At 48.4% G+C, this 27,613-nt stretch overlaps 1 protein-coding gene across 1 annotated transcript; it reads left to right on the top strand.

Annotated features, from left to right (window-relative positions):
- The first annotated feature begins 224 nt into the window (after nt 1-224).
- LOC122366721 (neurotrimin-like) lies at nt 225-26,670 on the top strand. Its single transcript, XM_043339256.1, has 7 exons — nt 225-380; nt 9,854-9,981; nt 16,589-16,796; nt 22,539-22,709; nt 23,078-23,206; nt 23,937-24,075; nt 25,771-26,670. The coding sequence occupies exons 1-7, from the start codon at nt 278-280 to the stop codon at nt 26,108-26,110; spliced, it is 1,218 nt and encodes a 405-aa protein (XP_043195191.1). The 5' UTR covers nt 225-277; the 3' UTR covers nt 26,111-26,670.
- Nucleotides 26,671-27,613: the final 943 nt, after the last annotated feature.

The raw sequence follows: 27,613 nt of genomic DNA, 5'->3' as shown, positions 1-27,613 counted from the left end.
AACTGAAATCAAGACCGATGGTATATTTTAAAACGGCATTAGATATCTCCCTACCACAACGTGCCTTTCTGGATGGTCTCATCTGCTCACCCGCGGCTCGCGAAAACCTCGCGCAGGTGTACCTATGTCACCCAGCGCGCCCTGGCCGGTCAGGTCATGAACCCCCCGCGGGCCTGCGCGCGGGTGCGCCGCCCGCCCTCCGCCGTCGACCGTCCGTCGTCCACGGCGCGTCGTCGCCGGCGGCGGCAGTGCTGGTGCGGCCGTGCCCGTCGGCGCGATGGCCCGCTCGGTCCGAGTGACTCTGCTGCTGGCGCTGCACATATCGGCACGATCGGCCGCCGACCGGTACGGCGACGACGGCCGCAACGCACACAGCAACGGTGAGAATAGGGGAGAGGGATACAACAAGGGTGAGATAGGTTATGACAGGGGACACAGCAACGGCTAGACAGGGAAAGACGGAGACGGGTATGATGATATAGGGTGAAGGCCTGGCAACGCTATGAGTTTTCTGCGTGCGCTTTTCGCAAGTTTGCGTTTTTTGCGTAATATTGTTCTAGAAAAAAAACGATATAACGTTTTTGTGGTATGTTTTTTATATTCAATTTTAGTCAAAACTAGAGTTATTTTAACTTCTATATATAATTAACATAAACATTATATTACTTATAGCCTTTTCTAAGGTATGTCTACAACGATGTTACGCAAAACACGCAAACCCGCAAAACAAAACGCACGCAGAAAATGCACAGTGTAGCCAGGCCTGAAGAAAGAGAGCCCCAGCTACGGTGAGAGCGGGGGAAACGGATAGAGCTAATGTGAGATAGGTTAGACGGAGGACTCAGCAACGGTGAAACACGAGTAGGCAGAGACACAACAACTGCCGCAACTCACGCAGCAACGGTGAGAATGGGAGAAGGCGGGGACGGGAATGGTGAGAAAGGCGAGACGGGATAGGAATGGTGAGAGCTAGGAGACGGCGACAAAGGAACGGTGAGAAAGGACGAGAAATAGACACAACAATTACCCCGTTTACATGAGTCATTCAGCCTAAACGGAAATATCCTATTAGCCAGGGAACGGAAAAATGCGCTTCGGTGGTGCTACGGAGATATAAACGATGAGAACCGGAAAAGCGGAGACGGGAAGAGTGAAAACGGACACGGAGACGCCAACGGTGAGAATGAAGAGGTGGAAAACATAGGAATGGTGAGAACGGGTGGGACAGAGACAGCAGCAGTGAGGCGTTGCGAGACGTCAAACGGAGAAACACATGAACGGTGAGCTGCTAGGACCTGGCAGAGACAGATAAGGCATGGCTAAGGTAAGACAGAAGGGCATTTATTCACGATTAGAAGATTAGTACGAAGATACACATCCGACGGAGGCATGCATCTGACGCGCAGAGATTGTTGAAACATTTGTCCCTGTTGTAATCTCATTGCAACAGCGTCACGATGTTTTGACACAGTGAAATAAGACGGAACTGAATGCTAGATTATCGAGCGGTCTTAGTCAACCTCCTATGGTGGCGTATATGCGGATGCTGGCTAGATGCACTGTGGGGTTGCGAGAGAATATTGGAATAATTGGAAAAGTAAGAGAAAAGAATGCATGCAATGTGATCGGTATGAAAGAGATTGACTTTCTTTGAGAGGGGTACGGGGGGAGAGAGAGAGAGAAGAGAGAGAGAGAGAGAGAGAGAGAGAGAGAGAGAGAGAGAGAGAGAGAGAGAGAAAGAAAGAGAGAGAGAGAAAGAGAGAGAGAGAGAGAGAGAGAGAGAGAGAGAGAGAGAGAGAGAGAGAGAGAGAGAGAGAGAGAGAGAGAGAGAGAGAGAGAGGCGCGAATTAATTAATCGTAAACTCCACTCTGGTATAATTGATGCGGCTCTAAATCTCGCCGGCTGTCTGGCGATATGTGAGACGCGGCCGATCGTACCAATAGTTCAATCGGCACGGTAAGCTATCGGTAAATATATCACCGCGCCATTGAGACAAATTGCAGATACCGCATGTCATGCTGGTGTCTAGGATGAAACAGAGGGCCCAAATGTGCGTTCGTTGCGCACACGTTCAGTTGGTTGGTGCAAATAAAATTGCAGGGTGAGAACACCGAGTGTATATTCATCTGCATGACAAACCAATGAAGCATGAATGTGACTGCTTGAACAGCCTAGCTCATCGAAATAAGTGTGACGTGTTGTACAAAAATTACAATGAAACTTGAAAAAAAACTGACAGATGCTAGCAGATGACATTTTTTTGTAAGTGCCACTAGATTCCAAGCGGCAATATTTGTTCCAATCACATATACGAGTAATGTACGGTAACAACACGACTGAATTAGATAGCAACGCCTTTTTAATGGCTACCTTCAATTTTACATCAAATGCATGCCATAAATAGTATAAGGATGTCATTGCACTACAGTGAAACACAGCTTAATAATTTAAGTGCTGGGCTTATTTAGTACGCACTGAAATAATAATTGTTGGTTTGAAACACTTCTATTTGCAAGGCCTGTGCCACCCTCACTCGGTAATGAAGCATTGAAAGATCTCCGGAAATCCTTTAAATCTCCACGCCGTTGAGTCTCACCATACGCACACAGCCAGAGCAGATAAGTTTGCTCTGAAATAGAGATTATGCTGTGTAGAAAGATTTTAAAATAATGGCCGGCTCATCACAAGAATCAACAGACTTGCAGACTTAACTGTGCCACTTTCTCCCAAGATTGAAATCAACTATTTTAACTGCAGCCCATGAAAGAAACTATCACTTCATCTTCAGCCAATTGTCAAGCCTGATGTGCATAAGAGGTTAGCGACGTTGTTAGCAAGCGAGACGAATATCTTCATATTCACAAAGGCACTTATTTTCTGCACTGGCGCCTGTGAGCGTCACGTTTGTCGGCCGATTAGCCGCACATTGAGTGTCGCGGAGGCCGGCCCGGCGCTGGACTGCCGTCGTAACTTAGCTCGAACCACTAGCTGACAGAAATCGTCACCGGCTGCAGTCGGTTATGTCCGCGATAAGGCGTTTCCCTCAGTATCATGTATGACAGAGAGGTAGACATTTCCTCCGACTTAGAAGGAGAGTGAGGTCATTATTACAGTCAGGGTAGGTGCTGATATGCATTTACAAAGAAATGGCTTCATAAATTCTTCACTACTTTTCTGGAATAGTTGCGCTGCGTTAATATCCTGTCATCTCAGCTTACAAAACGTCGGTGCCTGCTCTGATCTGAGCGGTACACGCGTGCTGAGAGTCCGGTTCAGGCCAGTCTGGTGCTCGCTTTTTGTTCCTGATATGAATAATTTGGAGCTGTCGACCTCACCTCTAACAACAATAAAAGATTCATGGATACAGGTCGTTCCCTACGTAGGAATATGATGTATTTTCAGGTGAGTAGGTATAGGCTTTTCATTTGGCAACTGTTTGGGTGACACGCTTTTATGTAAAGACAGAAGGTTAACCCGCGCCCCAGTGGCGGTCTCGGCCAACTTCGCCCTAGTGGGGGGGGGGGGGGCATATGTTACCACCCACCTCTAACTCAAAAACTAAGAGCTAGAAAGACGCGGTAAAAAGCAGTCGATAGCTCGCGATGCGTACGTTTGAAAGCATTTCGGTCATTTTTCATCTTAGAAGCAATATTGGGGTCACCAGAGGTCATCAAAGGTCAAAATTTGCGAATTGTCATTATATTTTTCAGAAAACATGCCATTATCTCAGGAACTATGATAGCTAGAAAAACGCTTGGAAAAGCAATCGATAGCTGTTGAACTCTTCCTTTGATAAAATCACCATCAAAAATGACCTCAGGTCAACGGTTTAACCTCCAGAGGGCAAAAACTCCAAAAATAGCTGTTTTTACGAAAAATGTTTTTCGACAATAACTTTTGACTAAAAGACGCCAGGACATTTTTATTGCCAGAATCGTGTTCCTCTCGCCGAGACGCGTCGAATGAATTATAATTTGACCTTGAAAGGTCAACTTCAAAATTTGACCCCTGGTCAAGGTCATGACCTGACCGGAAAAGGTCATGTTGCATATCAGTCGATGCGTCTCGGCAAGACAAACACAATGAGATCAACCCCAGCGTTCTATCTCTTTCCAATCGAGAGTTATTGGCAAAAAGCTGTTTGTAGCCTCAGATGACCTCGGATGACGTTTCTAGAGGCTATCAGCAAAAACGACACCTTGGTCGTCACGGGTGGTCCAAATCATTGTGATTCTGAAATATTTGGACTGTTCCTATGCGCACACACGGATCTAGAGGCATTTTCGTTTTTCTCCATTGACTTATAATGGAAAGGTCACGCAACTGACCTGACCTTAGGTCACGGATATAAAAAATCCGAGATATACAAATTGTAGGCGCCCTAAACATCATGCAATCCACCAAGTTTAAAAGCTCTCTGACAAACACTGCAGGCTGGACATGATTGCAAACTTTTTTAGGCTTGGTCAGTTAATTTGATCTGGTGACCTGACCTGATATGACCTGGGGTCAAAAATTTCACACATTGTCCAAAATTGATGTGCAAAAAGCTACCCCCAGCGCCGAGGTTTTTCATTCACACGCAAAAAACGTGACAGGGTGGTAACATATACCCCCCCCCCCCGCACTGGGGCGAAGGTTAAACATTCTTTGATAAGCAATATTATCTCTTGCATGTGTAATATTCGTTGTTATGTAAAACAAGCAATAGAAAAATCCAAGCGTTGCGAGTCCGACTTATCTAGATTTAAAATGTGTCACTTTTTCGTGTTTTTGTCATTCCACTGAAGAAGGTCCAGCACCGAAAATATATTTTGGATTTGTTTTTAGCTTACATTAGTTATGAGCAAAAGGTTACTATTCCATCTGATTTCCATTATGATAATAATCATGCCAAAAAACGTTTTACACCATTCAATAAATAGAAGAATAACATAAATTTTGCATCCTTCATCTGGAGGGTGGGGTGAGGGAGGGGGGGGGGGGTATTGTTATCTTTAGACTCACAATGCATGCAGCGACCTATGATAGAAATGAAAACATTTAAAAATGAGATGTTTGGAAGTCAGCTTTCCGGAGCATTTGTTTTTCATTCATGGCAACCATGCTATTCCGGCTTCCGCAAAAATGAATGAGCTCGCCATGTCATAATGCCCTGCGTAATACAGTACACTCTGATTATTAGATATCAAAAGACCGATTCATTGCCAAACGCGCTCAGAAAGTCCCGAAGATTGGCTGATTGATAGTAAATAAGCACAGAGAAGCCATTTTACGTCATTCAAATCAATGAGCGTTTGCAGGAATACAAAGTCGGATGCAACATGATTTATCTATGTTTCGATCCGCTCCTTATTGGAACATGGGGTCAGTTGTCAAGGAAGATGGCAAGAAAAGAGACAAAAACATTTCCGGTGATAACAGCACGTATTCTGAGCCGAACGGTCATACGTGTCCTGCGCACAAATATTACTGTCAATGTGTGCAGACTTCTCAGAAAGATCCAGCATTTATTGCTCCACAAGTGTCTATTTGGTATATGGATGCTGCCCCTCGCTTCATTTGCGAACCCACTTTTTAACAAGGAACGTAAATCGCGTGGGACGACGTTAGTCGACTTCTTGTACAATGCAGCGTGAACTAAAGACGTCGTGTGGGCGACACAGACATAAACAACGTACCCTATACACACAGAAAAATATTGACACCGTTAGCGGTGTAATTGCACAGTACATATCTGAGCACTTGAGGAAAGTTAATTTAGTCCCTTCCCCGCTTAAATTACTCGCGCTTCCAAATGAACACCAGAAAGAAGGTAATAGAACACTGTTAGGAGGGTTGGGTGTTTTACTACATGTAGCAAAACACCCAACCCTCCTAACAGTGTTCTATTACCTTCTTCCTGGTGTTCATTTGGAAGCGCGAGTAATTTAAGCGGGGAAGGGACTAAATTAACTTTCCTCAAGTGCTCAGATATGTACTGTGCAATTACACCGCTAACGGTGTTAATATTTTTCTGTGTGTATCAAGCTGAGGACAAGGTGACAGTTTCAGCATGCCTGCCACCCACGTGGACTTGGTTGTAACAAAAATACCAGCAGCACGACTCGCGAGTATGTAGCTCCGTTAATGTCAGCTGTTGGTAGTTCGGACGGAACAATGCTATTGAATTACTAACTAACTGGCTATGTGAGGCTAGAACAATTGCGCACAAACTTGCTCGGGAAGTATCAGACGAATTAAGTTACGGAATTGTCGAGGGAATGTGACCTACACCAATGGAAGGTATCCGTTTCCAAGCATGTAGGCTGTCTTATTTAACGACACATCTTTCGCCTATAAACCGATGATAGATCGTTCCACAGCCCAACACTGTCCCTTGCACTTGTAAGCAGAGGCGGATCCAGCTCAGAGTTTTTTTTTTTGGGGGGGGGGGGGCAAACCATAACAATTTATCGATTCTTTCCATGCATCGTCCATAGGCGTAATGTTAAAATTATGCCGTTGGGGGGGGGGGGCAAATGCCCATTTTGCCCCCCCCCCCCCCGGATCCGCCACTGCTTGTAAGTAGCAGTCTCAACAACCGTGGGCAGAACGCCACCTAGTGGCCCACAACTTCCAACGTCAGTATTGAGTCACCAGCGAACCGCCGCTGTCCTATGAAGTCGCCAATGACGGATCTTTTGTTGTCACCACATGTCTCCAGCTCAATAGCAAATGTTGAAGTCCGACAATCATCACTCATCACAGCTGTCACTGCGGAAAGAAAACTGCACCCTGACATTTAACTACGCCAACTGTCATCCGCAGGTCATTATGCAACCCCATTTGGTCATTCAAACAAATCATCCTGCAACTTTCTGGTTCAGCGTAGCTGCGCCCACATCCAATGTTTGTGTTCGTGGAAGTCAGATGTCTTGGTCATATCTCGCACCGTTCCGGCTGACAGAAAATCTACATTCGAGCTCTATTAACTTTTCTGTGAAAATCCCCTGACGGTCTTAGCGAGCGCCTTTCGGTTCGTATCAGTCACTGTGATCAGGTAGTGCAAATGACGAACCACGCTATACGAATGCACGAGTACATGGAAAATACGCCAATGGATTATGTGTGGGCATAAAAGACACCCATGCAGTGTTGGACTGGAATTAATTGATTACTTAGCTGAGACTTCAAAGGAATGAAGAGAATCTCGTACTGCACAAGCTACTTGTGTGATTTTCACATTTCAAATCTGCAATTATTAGAACGCTCTTAGAACTTATATTTTATCTTCATTCGTCTTAACACAGAACCCTTTGCATTGCCAATGTGCGTAACCGAAGATTTGTTGTCAATAGTTAAAACACTACTCGTTACAACTGTGTTTTTCAATTGAAAAACAAATCTGAGTTCCCTGACAATTTGGCAAAAGCTGCCTGAGATCAGTATAATTGGCCCTTCTTTATTACGAGTGTCTGCGTTTCCCTCCTGGCATGCACGCCACCTGATTGCATCCCGCTGCACCCGAACAGCCAGGTAGCACAAACTGCGGCCAAGTGTGCGGTGCTCCGGCGGGCGGTCTCTCAGCCGGACGCCGCTGCCTCTGGCTGGTTTATGGCCCAACTCCGCGACAGCCGCAGAGACAGAGGTGACGTCCCAACAACGGGAAAACACCGCTCTTGGAATCAGCGATAAACACGTCAACGCACGCCGCGGCCCGAGTTTGGTGCGAGAGAGCGCCGCACTGTGTGTATTGTTGGTGGTGAGGGTGGTCTGTTTCCTCACAATTTCTAGTGGGCAGGTGTATACCTAGTTTGAAACAGCAGCACATCACTACCTACCGTTGTTATATGGACCAAAACGGTCGATCAACACTTATCTAAACCAGTAGGTAAAACGCCTTTTGGGCGAAGAACGAGCGAGCGAGATAGTGAGCCCTGCACGTACGGAAGGGTGAGAGCTTCCAACGGGCTTGCGCAAAGCACCCTTCTAACTGGTCGCTAGCGGTGTGCCAAATTTGAACGCAATCGGTCCAGCCGTTCCTGAGATCTGGAAGCGGCATTCTGCACGTGCGCACGTGCAAACGGGGTCCAAAATGACTTTTGCACGGCACCCTACTAACTGGTCCCCAACCGTGTACCAAATTTGAGCGCAATCGGCCCAGCCGTTCTCGAGATCTGGAAACGCCCCCTGCACGTGCGCACGTGCAGTAGCACCCTAACCGCAACACATGGGAATGCATTGCCTGGTGGGTGCCTACCTGTATGCCAAGTTTCAGCGAAATCGCCCCAGTAATTACCGAGTTACTGAAATGGAACAAATTTGGCACCTCTTATTGTTGTATTTTGCACGTGCACTGGGGGTGACCCACATGCATCGAGAGTGTCCTATTTTGGGTAGAAGGGGTGCTGCTACCCTACAAAAATTACTGCAAGTCGATCGCCCAAGCGGCTGCTGAGATATGAGCCTCTCAAAATCACTACTTTTGCATAACAGCTTGAACACCCTTGACTTTTCACGTGGCACGTGCCACGACGGTCACTAAGATGTATCAAAAGTTGTCAATTACGGGGTAGAAGGGATGGGGCTACCCAACAAAAAAGACCGCAGGCCAATTGGTCCAGCGGTTGCTGAGATATAAGCCTCTCAAAAGCGTTACAGGCCGGGCCGGGCCGGGCCGGGCCGGGCCGGGCCGGGCCGCTCATACTGAGATTTTTCCGTTATATTGAAAAGACTCACTTCGCTCGCTGCGCTCGCTCGCTCGTAATAAGTAGAAAAACTTGTAATCTGTTAAGGTTCCGGGGTCTTCCTTTCTTTTTACGTTCAATGTTTGCGTGGCTAGGTAATTATAACACCTACATATGTAATTGCCAGAAAGGTCTGCAATAAATAATGGAAGCAAAGAAAACTGGCACCGATATGACTTACGGCTACCTCCGCCAGTTTACCGCTCGTCTCCATGCTTCAGTACCTTCCTAGCCAGTCCAATTTGCCGCTGCCCCGGGGCGGTTGACCGGAGTCAGGTCGGGGAGGTGCGACACCCTCTGATTGGTCCTCGGCGAACGATCTTCAGTACTGTCGCCGGCTAAGTGGATGCCGTCACTGGCAGCCGCGTATTACCGTCGCCACTTACAGGAGCGCCTCTTAGGCGGGCCAATCGGCCCGGCGGTGCACCAAACGACGCCCATCACCGGTTCAAAGGCCCTCCGGCCGCTGATCCGGAGACCGGGAGATGAACGTTCGCTGAGGAGAGGCGGGTATTCTGATCCGGACACGGAGACAGCGACCCGGACACGGGCACGGAGACTGCGCCAGAAGAATGTGAGACAAAACACCAACGTCCTTGGTTTGCAGAAGGCAGGGGACCGGAATCAGCGATGGGGAGAGATAGAGACTGTACACGAGGACCACCTAAAGCGACTGCTTGGCGTCTTGTGTCTTTGACAGGGAGCACAGCTATATTTTTCCATCGACCTCAGCCTCGTGCTTGTGCTCTAACTATTCAGTGCTCGACCGTTTTCTCACGCATTTTGAGGGTTAGATCGAATAGTTAATAAAGCATTGGTTTTATTTGTCATCTCCTGTCATCTCCTGATGCTAAATCAGTGAGCTCGTAATTACTCAGCTGAATATAAAGCACAAGCATGCAACCATCTAAATCAACAATATTAAAATCAATCAATGATCCTATGACAGAATGGCAGTCCAAAGCTATCGCAACAATGAGACCTATTAGCAGACTACACTCGTGATAGGAAAGCAAAACAAAACTTGCATGACCATGCTACTTTTCAACATATCCTAAAGTTGCCTTGTTGCAGCCTCGCCATTCATGTTTCCGTTACGTTTACTGCTGCTGATCTGTTTCAGAAATTGAATACGGCGTTGAGACGGAGGAGGGCGATCCTACCTTTGTCAAGTGGATCGGAAACGTCACGGCACCAGTAGGAAAGGACGTCACCCTGCAGTGCTCCGTGCAGAACGTCGGAAACTATAAGGTCAGTCCTACTGTATCGCAAAGCCAGGAGCGTAAATGCCGCTTGCGTATGTCATCGCTGTTCTCTTAATTTCACGACAGAATGTGATGATGCCGTTGAACTGTGCATCTGGTCTGGCTCGATCGATCATTTCATGGTGCGTCCCTCGAGCTGTACTACGAGTAGCTGTCGCAGCTGTCTCATCGTTTCTATCATTCTGTTCGCCGGAGCCGACCAAACGGATGGACGGACGAGTACGTTCGGCGGCGGCACTGCGGGGTGTCTGGCCCTCCGCCAAAAGTCACCCCAACTGCTGACGCTGGCCCCAATTCGTTATAAATCCCGTATCCACCGATTTACGGCGACGTACTGAAGCTCTTTCAATTAGACGTCAGAAACGAGATTAGACGCCGCGCGCTCCGATTCGGAGCCGAGAACAAGGCGGCGGTTACGGCGCTCATCCGATCGGTTTCTGTCACTCTCAGTGGTCCGGGGCGGGACAAATGAGCGCCAATGTGAAACTCTCCTTCCATCACCATGAAACGCATGGTGAAAGACAAGTGATTGCGTCTTATTTGCCTCGTTAATGTCAGCGTCAGGGGCCGGGTGGGCCGCGAAAGTCGGTGCAGCAAAATTCCACATAATACGGTGAAAGGAATTTTATTAAACGTTGCCAATCATTTTCTTAGAAGTTCATCCTATGCACACACAGGAAGTTACTCTACACTCATTATTTTCGTCCGTCCTCCATCCCATCTACCCTCAGCTCTGGAATAGACCTTCCACTTCCCATCGTCCACCGTCCACTGTCCACCGTCCACCGTCCACCGTCTGCCGTCCACTCCTCTCCCCGTGTCGGCAGAATCGCAGCCGGAGCGAGGGTCGCCGTCTTCTACAGTTTACCGAGCTTTTCCGAGCATGTATAGATCATTGTGCTGCCAATATCGGGCCTGATCTACAGCTGGTGGCGTTGTCCGATTGAAAAATAGCGACACCTCGCCGTCATCGGTCTGGGAGCTGCAGCAGCCGCGGCGCCACCAGCGCGCCGGCTCCCTTCCCCAGTCGTGACACGTAGCTCCGACCATTGTGGCCGCCACCCATTTATCTTACGGCTAAGTGAAAGAGCATATGTGCACCCACTTAAGATCCGGGCAGGCGCGAGAAAAGCGTCCGTCGGGATGGGAAGCCGGCACGACAGGGCTGGCGCCAGGGGCGGTGCTGGTAGTACTACAAATGGCGATGTGTAGGCGGCGTTAGCAATTCATGGTGAGAATGAAAGTTTACGGTGGAGTCGGTTTCAGTTTCACTGACAGCATCTATGATCCCCACCGTCGCCGCTGTCGCCACCGCTGGCAGCTGCGATCGGCCGGCCGCCTCCCCCGACCAGCGTCGTCGCGTCGGCCGTGCTCCGTTTGCCGCCTGTCTGCCCGGCGAAGAGCCACGAGACACTCTGAGCTCAGTAATGTGCATATGAGCGAGCCCTTTATCCGTCGACTCGTGTCGACGACCACCGACCGAGCGCAGCGATCGCAGCGACCGTAACAATTTTCGAACCGTTCTGACAATCTATGGTGCGCTATCCTGACGGAGAGCCCGTATTTTCAGACTATTAAACCACTATGTCAGAAATGGTCGAGAATTTTGATAGGTCCAACATAGCTCGCTATCAAGGCTACAGATCCGTTTTATTTCATGCTCGAGATATTCGGGGAAAGAATCAACATTTGAAGAATTCGTCTATTTCACACTTCAGAGGATGCACAAGTGATACCGGCGCGGCGGGAGCCGAGGCGAAACGACTGCTATTTTAGTTCCCTTCTCGCTCGTGCTCCAGCTTTCTCTTTTTCACGCTTGATGCATCTTTCTCTCCTCTTCCTTCAGTTTTCTCTCGTCTGCTCTCATTTGTTTAGGTTTGGTTTTCGTTTTTTTTGTGTTAGGAGATAATTGACTTATTTGTTTACACATCCCTCTGTCTTTTCACACTCGCCTTCATACCCTAACCCTTGCATAGTTTTCCCTTTCCCTTTTGTTCTGTTGCTTCCTCTTTGGGCTCGTCGAGTAATCGGGCCGTTAGAATCGGCACCGGATCAGCTGTTCTGAGGGTGGTGGTCAAAACTGTCACCGAGACTGGTGGGTCAGAGACATGAAACATTGAAATTTGACTCGGCTCTAAAAATGGGTGCAACAGGTGTCACGATGACAAATGGGGGCATTTAAAGGGACCCTGCCACCTTCAAAAAAGTTGACGAATTGGTATAAATGTCATGTACCGTGGTTCAGAAAGAGCAAAAATGAATACCTACCAAATTTCACCGAAAAATATTCACCGGTTTTTGAGATATTACGCTTTAACTTTTGTTTACTTTTTGGAATCTCCCCTGTTCCTATAGTCAGTTGGAACCAAAAATTTGCATCCTAAAAGTGCGGCAGATGTTGCGCGCAAAGCAATAGGTATATACCACCACAACAACAATTGTCTTTTAGTATCAGGTTTAAAAATCGCTAGATTTACGCTGACGTTACAAAGTCAGAAGGGGCATTCAAATGCATTATGTCCCTCTGAATCCAAGACCTGTAACTTTGAAATTTAATATTTTCGATTTAAGGCACTCCTCGATGTTGTGAGTGACGGAACAGGAAATTGTGGGCCAAGGACCCCAATTTGTCTATCTCATCTCAAATTTAATGGTAAGGTGAAATGGTCACTTTAACGCAGGGAGATCAAACTGAGACAGAATGAAAATAAAGAAAACACTTGTGAAAGTTTCCGTATAGTGCAACCAGTTGTTCGCGGGTGTCTCAAAACGGGCTTTGGAGCACCTTTACAGTGACATTTAATTAACTGAATGACTTGTATTAAAGCCGCGCCAGCGGGGGAAAGACGCTGGGTCCGCGGCTGAAAGAAGTTAGGAAAGCTTAGCGACATGCATAGTTTGGCAAGGGCGAAGGTCATGTGCAATTCTCAACGGGGCACTGCATCCGGCGAGCGAGACCTCTGCCAGGAATTGCCCAGGCAGGACGATTTGTTTTCGCAAGATCGTACCGCTCCATTTTGAAAAGTTAGGACACTTTCAAATTGTGAACCAAGAGCGGCAATAGAATTGAGCAGTGTTTGTTCACAAACATTCCAGCACCAAAGCCTTTCTGATGTATTTGCTGCAGAACGAACAGAGACTTTCAGCAAAACGTAAACGTCTTTCTGACAAGCTTTACGATGAGATAAATAACCCATATTGTAAGGCAAGGTTTCACAAAGATCATTTTAACATATTCTGTTGCATGCTAATAATTTGGCATATCACAGTGGAAAATAGCTATTTGGAAGAGAAAATTCTCACCACAATTGCTCCACTTAGCTTTGGCGTTTACTGAATGCCAACCAAGTACACTGTCAAAACGTTACAAGAGAGTTGCTTGTTGCTCTCTGAAAACAGTGAGAAGTGATAAAGCGATAAGCACTGGTGAGTTAAATTATGTACTTACTTACGTGTCAAACAATTCTATTTAACCCGCGCCGGGCCGGTGCTCTGAGATTCCGCGCCGGGCCGGGGGGGGGGGGGGTGTCTGAACACCCCCCATCTAACTCGGCTCCTGGGCCACGTAGCGACACGCGGTAAGCGGCAATCGAAAGAACGTCTAAAATAAGGACGAAAACACTTCGATCATTTTTTGGGTCAGGTCAAAGGTCAGGTCACCAGAGGTCACCAAAGGTAAATTGTTGACTATTTCAACATTTTGGAAACTGCCAACGGCTATCTCGGGAACCGATAGAGCTACAGCGCCGCGGAAAAGCGCATTCGATAGCCCTTTTACAGACCTTTCTGAGTATTGTTCTCAGATTTGACCTCAGGTCAACGGTTTAGCCTCCAGAGGGCAAAAACTTCAAAAATAGCCGTTTTTACGAAGAGTGGTTTTTTGGCAATAACTTTTGACTCAAAAGAGCCATGACATTACTTTTGCCAGCATCGTGTTCCTCTCGTCGAGACTCGTCGAATGAACTATAATTTGACCTTGAAAGGTCACCTTGAAAATTTGACCTCAGGTCAAGGTCATGACCTGACCGGAAAAGGTCATGTTGCATATCAGTCGATCCGAAACGTCGAGCCGAACACATCTAAGGCGTTTTCAGCGCTCTAGCACGCCTCTATCAGAAGTTATTAGCGAAAAACTGATAGATTCTGTTCGTGACCTGAGATGACCTCGGGGACATAACAAGGGGTCACAGTTGCCATTTTCCGGTTCAGTGTGTCAATTGTACCTATATCTTGATGTTTGAGAGTATCTAGAATAGCGTTCGTGCAAAACAGACGCTTTTCAATTTTCTCCCATTGACTTATAATGGAGAGGCCGCAAAATTGACCTGACCTTAGGTCACCGATATCAAAATTCCGAGATATACATTTTGTAGATATAGTTGCTTTTATCAATCGCTGAAAGTTTCAAGGCAATCGATCAATCGGTGTAGCTATGACGAGCATTCCTATTTTTTCTGAGGTGAGGTCACTTGGCGTGACCTGGTGACCTGACCTAAGGCGACCTGGGTCTGAAATTTTCACAACATGTGCGGAAAAGATGCACAAACAGGTGTGCCAAAAACGGCGGCGCTCCGCGCCGCCGTTTTTGAGATATCTGCGAAAAACCGCAGGGGGGTGTTCAAACACCCCCCCCGGCCCGGCGCGGGTTAAATGGGAACCCATTACAGCGTCACTTTCTGGCGAGAGCTTTAAAGGAAGACTGCCACCTTCAAAAAGTTTTCTCAGATCGGCCTATGATTTATTCCCTGGACAAAACAAAATTTTAGAATTCACCTGACAAAGTATCATCACGTGAATCGCGAAAAAAATGTCGATTATCATACAATTATCAATCGGTTAATGTCTAGCGACAATGTTTACACATCACTAGACTTCAAGGTCATAAGATTATTACATTTTATTTGAAAAAGTAAGGTATTTTATGATTAACTAATATATGATTTCATAAGAAATTGGCCATGTTTAATTTATTTTGCATTTAAGTTCGTCAAACATTTTTAAAAATCATGGCTCATTTGGAATGGGTCTGGCCCATGTTAAACCCCATTTCCCACACTTTTTTGGAAAAAATGAACTACTGAATATATAAGTTTAACTTTTATTTTGACACTCCAAAATTATTCTCTGATCTCGAAACAATCAAAGTTTTGACATATATTTACCAAAAGATAAGAAAATTCGTGTCTCAAAGTTATCGATAAACAGTAGAGATGTCGGTTTTCTTGGACTAAAAAAATGGCATCAAACTGAACTTTGGTCTCCGATTTCTCGCAAACGGGTTCGAATTTCGGAAAACCGACTTCAGTCTGGGACATAGGTGGCTCAGCTCTAGTGAAAACCGTTTTGTGGAAAAAAGGTGGCAGTCTACCTTTAAACGTCCCTTTAGAGCCCAGTTGCGTTCTCCGTGCTGTGGGACGAGTGTGGGACGTTACCATTCAGCATACGGTGGCACCGGCCGGCTGGTGCCTCTGCGCGCTCTCGACGGCGGCCGGCCACCGCTGCCTGCACGCCCCGGCCTGGACCACCCGACCACCCGACCGGCCGACCGGCCGGCTCTAATTCTTTCTGGGAGTCGAATGGTCGGACGGGTTATTGGATTCTTGACTCGCCTGGCGATTCCAGTCGGCTACAGATGTAAAACCCCTTTTCAATTTGAGGCGCAAGACTTTACGGCTATGGGAAAACCGGAAAGCAATTTGACATGCCAATGAGTTCAGGTGTCCTGGGCATGCCGTTGAGAGCAATGGCGATGGTGCTAGGTGACCGACGGAATTAAGGCGATAAAACCATCAATTGCGACCAACTTTGAGGAGGTCTCATGGAATGTGCTCAATATGTAGGCTATGGGGAAACATTGCCCCGTATATTTTGTGAATGTCCGTCCATGGGCAAAAATTTAAGCATTTTAGGGGTGACTCACGACGGTTCATTGCTGAGCCGGGCTTTCCCTATACGAAGACAGCCACCAGAACCTTATCGTGTTATTTCTTCTTTTTCATAATGAGATTTATCACCGACGATTAAAGGTCATTCATTGAAAGTACCCGCCTCTCCAGGCTCCAGCAAAATAAATTTTGTGAAAAAAAAATCAAATAACTAAGTACGGCCATGTACGGCTTTCGCGAGATTAAGCGGTAGGTTTTACACTTTAACATTTCCGGTTATATCTCAGAAACTAATCGATCTACGATGAAGCCATTTTACACGATCATGGCCGGCTTGTGAACCAACAAGTCGATCGCATCTTCAACACTTAAAAGCTAAGACGACGAAGATATAGCCTGAAGAACACTACATTTTCTAGGTGCAAAACCTAGCGCTAAAACCCGCGAGACCTGTATGTACATGCACCTTGTATCTCTCTCTCTCTCTCTCTCTCTCTCTCTCTCTCTCTCTCTCTCTCTCTCTCTCTCTCTCTCTCTCTCTCTCTCTCTCTCTCTCTCTCTCTCTCTCTCTCTCTCTCTCTCTCTCTCTCTCTCTCTCTCTCTCTCTCTCTCTCTCTCTCTCTCTCTCTCTCTCTCTCTCTCTCTCTCTCTCTCTCTCTCTCTCTCTCTGCAGTGGCGGATTAACACCCCTCTCTGGCTGCCTTACAGGTGGGCTGGATGAAGTCGGATACGGGGACCATCCTAACGGTCCACGACCAGGTGGTGACCACCAACCCACGGATCAGCGTCAGCCACGACATGCAGCACACCTGGAGTATCCACATTCGCCAGCTGAAGGCGTCTGATCACGGCTGCTACATGTGCCAGCTCAACGCCAAACCGATGCGCAGTCAGATGGGATGCGTGGACGTGCAAGGTGAGTCTGGTGAGCTGTCTGTCTTTGAGTTGACCCAAAAACTGGGCTCTTGGTGCTTTGTCATCGCTAGATAGTCAACTAGCTTTAAGGTTAACCCTCGCATGTGTGCGGCGTTTGCCAGCTTCTAATGTGTAGGGGGGGGGGGGGGTCGGTTGGACCCCCCCTTGCCGTTTGGCCCCTGATCGAGCTAGAGCTTCGCGGAAAAAACGAGCGTGTTGCCCGTGACGAGAGGAAGCCGATGATACCCAATTTTAAGGTCCTAGGTCATTGGTTGACCTTCCAGGTCAGGTCAATGACCCAAAGTCGGGAAAATCGGGACCTGTTAGAAAGTCGTAAAGTGTGGCTGCTAAGGGGTTTTTCGGGGTGCTGATCACGAATATCGTGTTAGTTTTGATCACAGATGATGTCTTGAAGCATTTAGACCAGGTCGGGTCAGGTCAGGTCAGGTCAACCAGTAGGCGTCGTGACGGGTATTCGTAGTACGTGTCAACCGCCTCTGACAGCTTCGTAACATGTTACGAAGTCACCAAAACTACTTCGTAAATGTTCAAATGGTTGCTAAATTCGAATTCAGCTCCAAAAACTAGCCTAGAAACATGTAAAACTCGAAAAAGTGACCCGAGGTCACCCGAGGTCACCAAAGGTCAATGACCTGACCTGACCTTCAGGTGACCTTGACACACACGGGAGTAACATCAAATCACATGTTTGAACGTTTGAAACCACGAAAAACTTGCAAACACGCGGCTAGTGCGAGCCGACATACGCGAAATCGCGATTCCGGCCAAACATGGTCTCGGAAAAGAGGTCACAGGTCAAAGGTCATGTGGGTCAGGGTCATGAAATTTTCAGGGTAGGTGTCAAATTGATCAATGCGAGGGTACTGAAAGTTTCGTCGCGATCGGCCGCTTTTTACGCGAGTTATTCGCGAAAAACCATGGGGGGTCCATCCGACCCCCCCCCCCTACTCATGCGAGGGTTAATTTTCTGATTAATATCTTGCCGTCCTTTTGTAAGGATAAATATCTTAGCTCAATCATCAAAAGTATCCCAATAACGCGTGATTTAAACGCTAACCTTTTTTTGCGAGTATATGTAATATAATGAGAAGGCGGTTCGTTTGTCCCACTTGGCGACCGACCGACGCACCGGTCAGCCTTTCGGACTGGCCGGTCAAAGCAGCCCGTCCGATCAAAGTACACGCCGAGGCCCGCTGGCTTTAATATCGCGCCAATAGAACATCTGCATGGGTGGATCGGCAATCGAGCCTGCCAGTTCATATACCGACGGCCGCTAAATTCTGACCGGTTCCAAGAATCACAATATATTGAGGGCGGATCTGGGTGCCGGCCCAACTGTCAATGCTATCGAAACAAACGTATACCGACACAGAAGTTTCGCGGAACAAAAACGCCGCCCACTAACGCCACCGACTGAGGCCGCCCCTGCTCTTTCCGAGCCATCATCGGAGCGGCTTTTTTGCGCTCGATTTCCTGCGCCCCCAGCCGGCCCCATTTTCATACGTCATCCGGCGACGCGGCGCCGGCCGACCACCGCCGTTTCCGTTCCTTCCGCCCCCTCTTCGCGCGTCTCCCAGCGTCTCTAGCGTCTCCAGCGTCTCCGTTGTCTCCGGGCGTCTCCGTTGTCTCGTGCCGCGACCGATCGCTTCCCCTGCCCCAGTGGTGTTGGACCGTGGCGCGACAGGCGGTCGGGTCCGTTATGAAGTGACGGCCGGCACCTGCGACAGATGCAATTTGAATGGTCCGCCGGTCGTGGTGATCGGACCGAGCTCATGCAGCGCGGCTCGCAGACGCTCGGTTGAGAGGCGGAAGCGACGGGTGAAATCCTGTGGTGGCGGGCTGGACCAGAAGAGGCTGCGCGGTGGGACGTCGACAGACGCAGGTCTGGTTCATAAATGGCCCTTGGCAAGCTCGAGTGTGATATATGAGACTATAATGCACTTCGACGGTTGAGACCAGAGGTGGTCTGGTGACACCGGCCCCACCATGCATCCCAGTCTTCATGATTCGTACGACAATAAGTAACACAACTTTTATAGATGTCCGTCAAGACAGCCCATATTCAGCCCAGATTCAGCCCGGATTCAGCCCAGATTCGGGACTCCTCCGATCAAGCTGAAACTCGCACACAATGTAGGCGATGACATGCCCAATCCACAGTCCAAGTCATTCGGTGGCACTCCCAGCCGTTTGACCTACAGAGGTCAGCAAAGGTCACGTGGCCCAAATCTGCACAGCAGATTGTGGCCCACCCAGTAGAGCTAGAGCGCTAAAAATGGCACCAATCGACTCGCCAGCATCTAGTCTTACTTTTCCAAATCTCATTTCACCTCTCGAGGTCATGCGATGACCTAAGGTCATTTGTGGGCTATGTCGAAAACACACTTGCACAGCAGTTTTCGAGTAGAGGGATTGACCGACTTCCAAATCAAAGCACATCATCGGGTAGCCCATAGGCCGCAGTAACTTTCCTTAAAAACCGCTTCTCGATATGTGACCCCGTTTGACCTCGGCAGGTCAAAATGTGCAAATAAACGACACCCCATACGTCGCAGCCCGGATTCAGCCCAGATTCGGGACACCTCCGATCAAGCTGAAATTCGCACACAATGTAGGGCATGACATGCCCAATCCACAGTCCGAGTCATTCGGTGGCACTCCCAGCCGTTTGACCTACAGAGGTCAGCAAAGGTCACGTGGCCCAAATTTGCACAGCATATTGTGGCCCACCCAGTAGAGCTAGAGCGCTAAATATGGCACCAATCGACTCGCCAGCATCTAATCTTACTTTTCCGAATCTCATTTCACCTCTCGAGGTCATGCGATGACCTAAGGTCATTTGTGGGCTATGTCGAAAATACACTTGCACAGCAGTTTTCGAGTAGAGGGATTGACCGAATTCCAAATCAAAGCACATCATCGGGTAGCCCATAGGCCGTAGTAACTTTCCTTAAAAACCGCTTCTCGATATGTGACCCCGTTTGACCTCGGCAGGTCAAAATGTGCAAATTAACGACACCCCATACGTCGCAGCCCGGATTCAGCCCAGATTCGGGACATCTCCGATCAAGCTGAAACTCGCACACAATGTAGGCCATGCCATGCTCAATCCACAGTCCGAGTCATTCGGTGGCACTCCCAGCCGTTTGACCTACAGAGGTCAGCAAAGGTCACGTGGCCCAAATTTGCACAGCAGATTGTGGCCCACCCAGTAGAGCTAGAGCGCTAAAAATGGCACCAATCGACTCGCCAGCATCTAATCTTACTTTTCCTATAAACGACACTCAAATGAATCCGGGCTGAATCCGGGCTGCGACGTATTGAGTGTCGTTTCTTTGCACATTTTGACCTGCCGAGGTCAAACGGGGTCACATATCGAGAAGCGGTTTTTAAGGCAAGTTACTTCGGCCTATGGGCTACCCGATGATGTGCTTTGATTTGGAATTCGGTCAATCCCTCTACTCGAAAACTGCTGTGCAAGTGTATTTTCGACATAGCCCACAAATGACCTTAGGTCATCGCATGACCTCGAGAGGTGAAATGAGATTTGGAAAAGTAAGATTAGATGCTGGCGAGTCGATTGGTGCCATTTTTAGCGCTCTAGCTCTACTGGGTGGGCCACAATCTGATGTGCAAATTTGGGCCACGTGACCTTTGCTGACCTCTGTAGGTCAAACGGCTGGGAGTGCCACCGAATGACTCGGACTGTGGATTGAGCATGTCATGGTCTACATTGTGTGCGAGTTTCAGCTTGATCGGAGATGTCCCGAATCTGGGCTGAATCCGGGCTGCGACGTGTCGTTAATTTGCACATTTTGACCTGCCGAGGTCAAACGGGGTCACATATCGAGAAGCGGTTTTGGAGGAAAGTTACTACGGCCTATGGGCTACCCGATGATGTGCTTTGATTTGGAGTTTGATCGGAGGTGTCCCGAATCTGGGCTGAATCCGGGCTGCGACGAAATGAGTGTCGTTTATTTGCACATTTTGACCTGCCGAGGTCAAACGGGGTCACATATCGAGAAGCGGTTTTTAAGGAAAGTTACTACGGCCTATGGGCTACCCGATGATGTGCTTTGATTTGGAATTCGGTCAATCTCTTTACTCGAAAACTGCTTTGCAAGTGTATTTTCGACATAGCCCACAAATGACTTTAGGTCATTGCATGACCTTGAGACGTCAAATGTGAGTTGGAAAAGTAAGATTAGATGCTGGCGAGTCGATTGGTGCCATTTTTAGCGCTCTATCTCTACTAGGTGGGCCACAATCTGCTGTGCAAATTTGGGTCAAGTGACCTTTGCTGACCTCTGTAGGTCAAACGGCTGGGAGTGCCACCGAATGACTTGGACTGTGGATTGGGCTTGTCATGGCCTACATTGTGTGCGAGTTTCAGCTTGATCGGAGGTGTCCCGAATCTGGGCTGAATCCGAGCTGAATCTGGGCTGAATATGGGCTGTCTTGTTCAACATCTTTTATAGCATACTATATCATATGCATATAATTTTTTATATATCATATTTCTATGATTCAGTAATTGTAAATTTTGCAACATTTTGCATAAAGATAAAGTGCTTTCTTTCAAAGTTCTACACTCAAACAGCTCAAGTAAGGGTCAACTCAGCGGCTCGGCAATCAATCCATTGAGAATGGAAGCGCAAACATCTGCCTCACCCTACCCCGCGAACTAATGAATGAGTCAGAGAACCATTGGCAGGCTTCATTACGGGCTCATAAATGACCCTTGACAAACTCGAGCAATAAGCGACTAATAGCCTATCGCCACTAACGGCCTCTTGACGGCACTCGAATATCCAATAGAAGGGCTCATATGGTGGTAACATGATGGAGCTACATGCCTGCTGGAGATGACAGAAGTTGACGCCCTCTGGGCAGACTCACTGTCAGCATGAAGCTATTATGTAATTAACCATCTGACCACCCGAACATCGAGCCACTCAAATGAGGCGACGTAAGCCGTGGACGAGCGATTTCAGAATAGCGGGCTGATATGATAAAATCATATCGTATGCACTGCATAGAGTGGGAGTGGTGGATAGCGCGCTCCTTTTGCTGCCCAATGCCCATGCGAGCTGACCTCAGAAAGTTTCGCCCGGCAGTAGGTGGGCTCGTATGAATAAGTCGCAGACCACAGGCCCCTGTGACATCGCCCCACCGCGCCGGTCCACCTAGCGAATCGTCCTCAGAAGGTCGATGGCATTGTGGCGACGAGCAAACAGCCTCGCCGCGAGCCCCCATTGATGACCGGTGCTGCTTTTGATGGAGTTCGTGAGCTTTGCTGACATTAAGCATCTACAAACAGAAAAGAATACAGAACAACTACTAATGGCCACGGACTTGTATGCTCAAACATCCATAATGAAACGACCAGAATGAAGTGTGTTGTAATTATGCCTAGATGCCTTGATGTAACAGGTAAATCAAGCACTTGTCATAGTGGTCAGAGAGTGATGTGTCTACTCCATAGGGTGCACTATTTGCTTGGAAATAGACAAACACCACTAACTTGAGCTTCATTTTTTGTGTGGGAACTAAGCTTCACTCGTGATATTAAGAACCACATGGAAAGTAGTTACATGTCCATCAATCATGTTTGTAGATATATACCAAATATATTGATTTATTGTTCAAAACTACGTAATTTCTACTGGCTTGAGAGATGGCTTACAATAACCTCTGATCTCGTATGTACGCGGCTGCCCAGTGCCCCCAGACATCAACAGTGACGAGTCGAGCAGTGACCTCAGCCTGGCAGAGGGAGAGACGGCCCGACTGACCTGTACCGCTCACGGCTACCCACGACCAAACATCACCTGGCGTAGGGAGGACTACGAGCCCATCTTCGTGCACGGGGACTACCGCAACAGGCAAAAGGGTGAGTGGTTCAGCGATCAGTAGTGAACGAACATCGTGATAAAACAGCACACAAAATTGTCAGACCGCAGCGTCGTAGGATTAGTTTGCAGAATTGCACTGTATTTTGATACAATAATTGGCTAATTGGTACGTACGCATAGAAGGTTGAATCGAATTTTGTAGGCAAAATTGAAAATGTTTGCGTTATCGAAATTCAGAGACTTGCACAAAACTTCTAAAAATTCTACATTTGATGCCCCAAGTGATATTTCGAGTGCCGAGGTAACGCGGCTCGCTCATCCTACTTTTGTAGATGTACTAGCCAATGACAGTAACGCTGCGAATGGGTGAGAACTGAGAATCTACCCGCTCTGCCCCCTCCCCCAGAGTACCAGGCGAACGGCGAGACGTTGCTGCTGACCAAGATTACCCGACGACAGATGGGCGCCTACCTCTGCATTGCCCGAAACGACGTACCGCCGGCCATCAGCAAACGGATCTTCGTCTACGTCAACTGTGAGTGCAGCGAGCAGCCCCTTTGTAGTGTGATAACTCCGATACTGTCTGATTCGCGACACTATGCATTGATATCAGGGCATACCAGCATTTCTGAGAATGAATTGAGTGCTGAGTTTTCTACGAATTTAGAGGCAAATGGTGGTGTGTCACCATCACACTAAACGGCCGAATGGGACACTTCTGAAAGAAACGGCCCCATTTCGTGCTAGTTTCGTCCACTTGGCCCGATCCGAGCCCTCTGTATCCTCATGGTGTTGTATCGGCCGTCCGGTTGATGCCGGGGTCAGTCTGTCGGTCTGCCGATCTGTGGGTACCTAAGTCAGTCTGTCAGTCTGTCGGTCTGTCAATCAAAAAGTCTGTCTGTCAGTCTGTTAGAAGGTATATCGGTCGGTCGGTCTGTCGGTTTGTCGGTCTGTTAGTACCTCTGTCTGTCGCTGGCCAGTGACCAGTGCCGATGACCGCAATTAGATTCACACCTGACCAGTAATATTTAAATTCACCGTGGCGCAGACCGATGGCAAATCAGACTAGCAGTGACCTATGATCTTTGACTGATCAATGGTGACTTTTGACTGGTGACTGGCAACCTTTGACTGGTGACTGGTGATTAGTGACCGGTGTTACTGACCGAACTGCCCTGACTGATAAACTGAGCCGTGAGCGTGCTGAATAGACTGACAACTGACTGCACTGATCTAACCTTCCACCTGCCCGCCCCGTGCCACAGTCCGACCGGAGATCACGGCCGTGCCGGAGCTGCTCGGAACCATCATCGGCGAGCAGGCCACGCTTCGCTGCGACATCCAGGCCTACCCCAACACCGTCAACTACTGGGTCAATAACCGCAACGAGATGCTGCTTGGAACGTGAGTACAAGTCAGGTCATCAGTGAAATGGGACCAGGAAATGATGGTCGTCCCAAAAGTCTCACGGGGTGTGTCATAATTGAACAAGATGATGGGCCATGACAAAAGGGACAAGCGTGTTGTGACATACGCGCCATGATAAGGTATATTAATCATAAAGCCGACTGCTCGTAAATTTTCATAAGTAATGTTTGAATTACTTACTTAAAGGTTCCATTAGCAGTCATCAGTAAGCACCACCGTCACCTTTCAACGCAAGAGTCGGGAGACGTATGTCGTTAATGATTCAGCAGACATAACCCTCCCGTTCACAATTTTTCGTAGAAGCGCGTAGCTCCCCTGATTGATGCACTACTTCTGCCGTACTTTTCCCACCGTACAATTCCATTTGCCCGGGAAACAGCCATTCAGTAGTTCGGTCGTCAGCACGGCTCATCGGCCCACCGACAATAGCCGTGTAATATTACGACCATCTTCCATCTCATTATCATATTAGTGTCAGTGGTGCGTTTCCCTGTCGAGTAGCGATGGCGTGTGCACCCCACATGGTGTTTATTAGGGGCCCGGGGGTGCTCGTCGGACCCCACCCAGTCAGACAGCCATCGGTCAACTGGTATCCCGTCCCCCTCGCTCCGGCCTGCCCGCTTTTTGTGGTCCCAACGAGACGGGACGCAGCGGTCCGCGCCAGGGAGGGGCGGCTTCTCTATTCTACTCTTCCCTCCTCTCCTCTCATCTTTTTTCTTCCTCTTCTCTCTCTCTCTCTCTCTCTCTCTCTCTCTCTCTCTCTCTCTCTCTCTCTCTCTCTCTCTCCTCTTCTTTTCTACCCTCTTCTTTTTTCTTCTCTCTTCTCCCTCCCCCCTCCTCACATGGTTAACACTAGCAGTATGAGATCAGATCCCGTGATACGTGGCACTAGCTCACTACACTTCACTCACAGCGTCACGTGTGATGGCCACCGCATTCAGAGGCACATGTCAGCACGGGGCCAGAACGGTGCATAGACCGAGACCAATTTAGGCACACCGTGTCGCCACAGCGCGGTGGCACGTTGCCGTCTATTCATCCTCACTCCCAGCGCCGGATGCTGGCAGGACTTCAGTTTGTAGAACGGAATACGCTATTTATAGGAGACGTTAAATAGCACGGGCTATGGTTATTTAATGTTGGGATTCAGCATAGGAAGGTCGCCTCGACACCGTTCGCCGCTCTCAGAACTCAGTTGTTTGTCGGCACACGTTTTGATTTATTTGATCTGATTTGCACGGAAAGCTGCTGCGGCGATTTGCAAAGCAAATGTAACGGGAAACTTCTGTCCGTCTCGTATCATTCGACGTAAACTTTTATTTGGCTGCTTGTTTTTAGCATTTCAAAGGTTTTATGCTACATCTGTTTCGTATAATAGTGGAGTACAATATCACCAGTGTTCAATGTTCATGTTTGCTATTCACCTCACAGAAACATGTTGACATTCAGATCAGTATAAACATTTGAATGCATATGCCGAAACTCGTGTGCGCCACTCGATCTAACATCAAGGAGGATATTGAATTACCGAACAGGCGTCCCACTAGGCCATGGTGAAAAACACGAGTTTGCCATGATATATTTTGTTTAACAAGTTATTACCTACGATTGCCGGCCCATGCGGTCGAGCCGGCTGGCCCAGGTGTAACCGAGTACCGTCCTCTCCGCCAGGCCCAAACATCTGATCTCGGACGAGCGGCACGGCTACCGGACTACCATGTGGCTGCGCATTCTGCGGGTATCCGAGGACGACATCGGCGTGTACCGCTGCGTCTCCTCTAACTCGATGGGCTCTGCCGAGGGCGAGATCCGACTGCACAAGATCTACCGGCGGCCGACGGCGGCGGGCCGCGGCCGCTCGGTGCACGGGCCGCGGCACACGGCGGCCACCGAGGTGCCGCCGCCTCTGCCGGCCGCGTCCGCCGCCGGCCGACCGGCGCCGCTCCCCGCCGCGTCACTGCTCGTCACCGGCGCGTTACCCCTCGCCGCCGCCGTCAGCTGGCGTCGCTGACGGTAGCGAGGGGAAGTGGTCGGAGCGGCGCGACGGCGGGCGGTGCTTCTTTGTTTCGTCGGTGATGATGCGCGCCAGTGTGATTGATAGCTTTATTTGGAGTCGACCTGATCCTTGTGAATCGTTATCGACGATGTTCACATGCAAATGCTTGTTTAAGATGCGGCCGGCGCGGTGGGCGCGCAGTGTGGCGGCAGTGCGTTGCGATGCAGGTGGCGTTTTCTGCCGGCGAACTGCCGGTTTTGCCGCCGCGAAGGGGTGATTTGCATGGTCTGCGGCGGCTGGGACGGACTCACCGGTCGTTCGGCAGAGCCGGTAACGGCGAGTAGATCGGCTCAACGGAGTGCTCCTTGTAAAAAAACAGCCCGAGGATATTATCAGTCATAACTGTTGAGGCCGGCTCAGTGAGGCGGCCGATAGATGCAACTATTGATGGCCCGTGCAGATGCACGGGGCCGACCCTGAGGTTTATAGTGTGATTTGATATGGTGTTGCGAATGGGTGAAGTGTTCTGTATACGAAAGGTCATTCGTAATATATCAGCAACGGTGACCTGATAATCAATGTGTTACTACCTACAGCACCAAGGACAACCTTCTTTTTATAACAGACTACAGTCAACATTCCAATGTGTCACTTCACACCAAACAATTCATGGCTAGCGGTGGTTAACCCTCGCGGGCCCGGGGGGCGTTTTTCGCCCCCCCCCCCTGGCGAATATTTGCGATAGCTCCCGAACGCTTAGGGATAGGAAAGCGAAACTTTCAGTACCTTTTCTCCCATCAATTTGACATCTTCTGAAGTAAAAAATTTGGACCTAGCCCCCTTGATGACGTCACAAGGTCCATTTTTCTAGACCCCTGCACGGCAAACTTCGGCGTCACAGACGCAAACTTCAAATAGCTACTAAAAAAAGAGTTTTAGAGATAAAGACAAATTACGAGCACGGTTGTGCAGCGTTTGACCTAGAGAAAAATAGAAAAATAGTTTTGGTGACCTAAGGTCAGAGGTCAGGTCAACGACCCCGAAATGTGGTTTTAGTTTTTCGTAAATAACTTCGACAAAAATGGTCCTAGAGCTACGGCAGTGGTACCATCGCATTCGCCTTGTCAAGCCGCGTCGAATGATATATATATTTTGTTCGGAAAAGGTCAAATTTTATGTTGACCTCATGTGACCTCGAATGACCTCTGGTTGACCTTGACACATGAAAGGTCGTTTATGATGGATTTGTATCCGCTGATCACGAATCTGACATCTATTTTCCTCTTAGCCTTCATTTAGAGCTTCCTGATGGCAAAATTGTCTTATTTATTATAACTAACTTGAATTAGTGAAATAGCCTCTAGCAGGGATACTCTTCTGTGACCTTGACCTTTTAGCAGCCTTGTATTGTAAGATGGACCACAAATAGGGAACTGATAAGCCTCAAAACATTTCAAAACATCTTGGAAGTTAGCACGCAAGATGTGCGAAAAAGTGCCAAGTTTGAGGTCAATTTTG

This window comes from Amphibalanus amphitrite, unplaced genomic scaffold, assembly GCF_019059575.1.
Source record: "Amphibalanus amphitrite isolate SeventyFive unplaced genomic scaffold, NRLGWU_Aamphi_draft 000826F_arrow, whole genome shotgun sequence".
Lineage (NCBI taxonomy): Eukaryota > Metazoa > Arthropoda > Thecostraca > Balanomorpha > Balanidae > Amphibalanus > Amphibalanus amphitrite.
Note: the sequence above shows the minus strand (reverse complement) of the source record. Positions and strands in the feature narration are given on the sequence as shown.

Bases quoted from the DNA above. Each gene is read 5' to 3' on its own strand.
- LOC122366721 (XM_043339256.1), top strand. From the start codon at position 278: ATGGCCCGCTCGGTCCGAGTGACTCTGCTGCTGGCGCTGCACATATCG. The intron at 9,982-16,588 runs GTCAGTCCTACT...GCTGCCTTACAG, and splicing joins AGAACGTCGGAAACTATAAG to GTGGGCTGGATGAAGTCGGA. The intron at 24,076-25,770 runs GTGAGTACAAGT...CCTCTCCGCCAG, and splicing joins AACGAGATGCTGCTTGGAAC to GCCCAAACATCTGATCTCGG.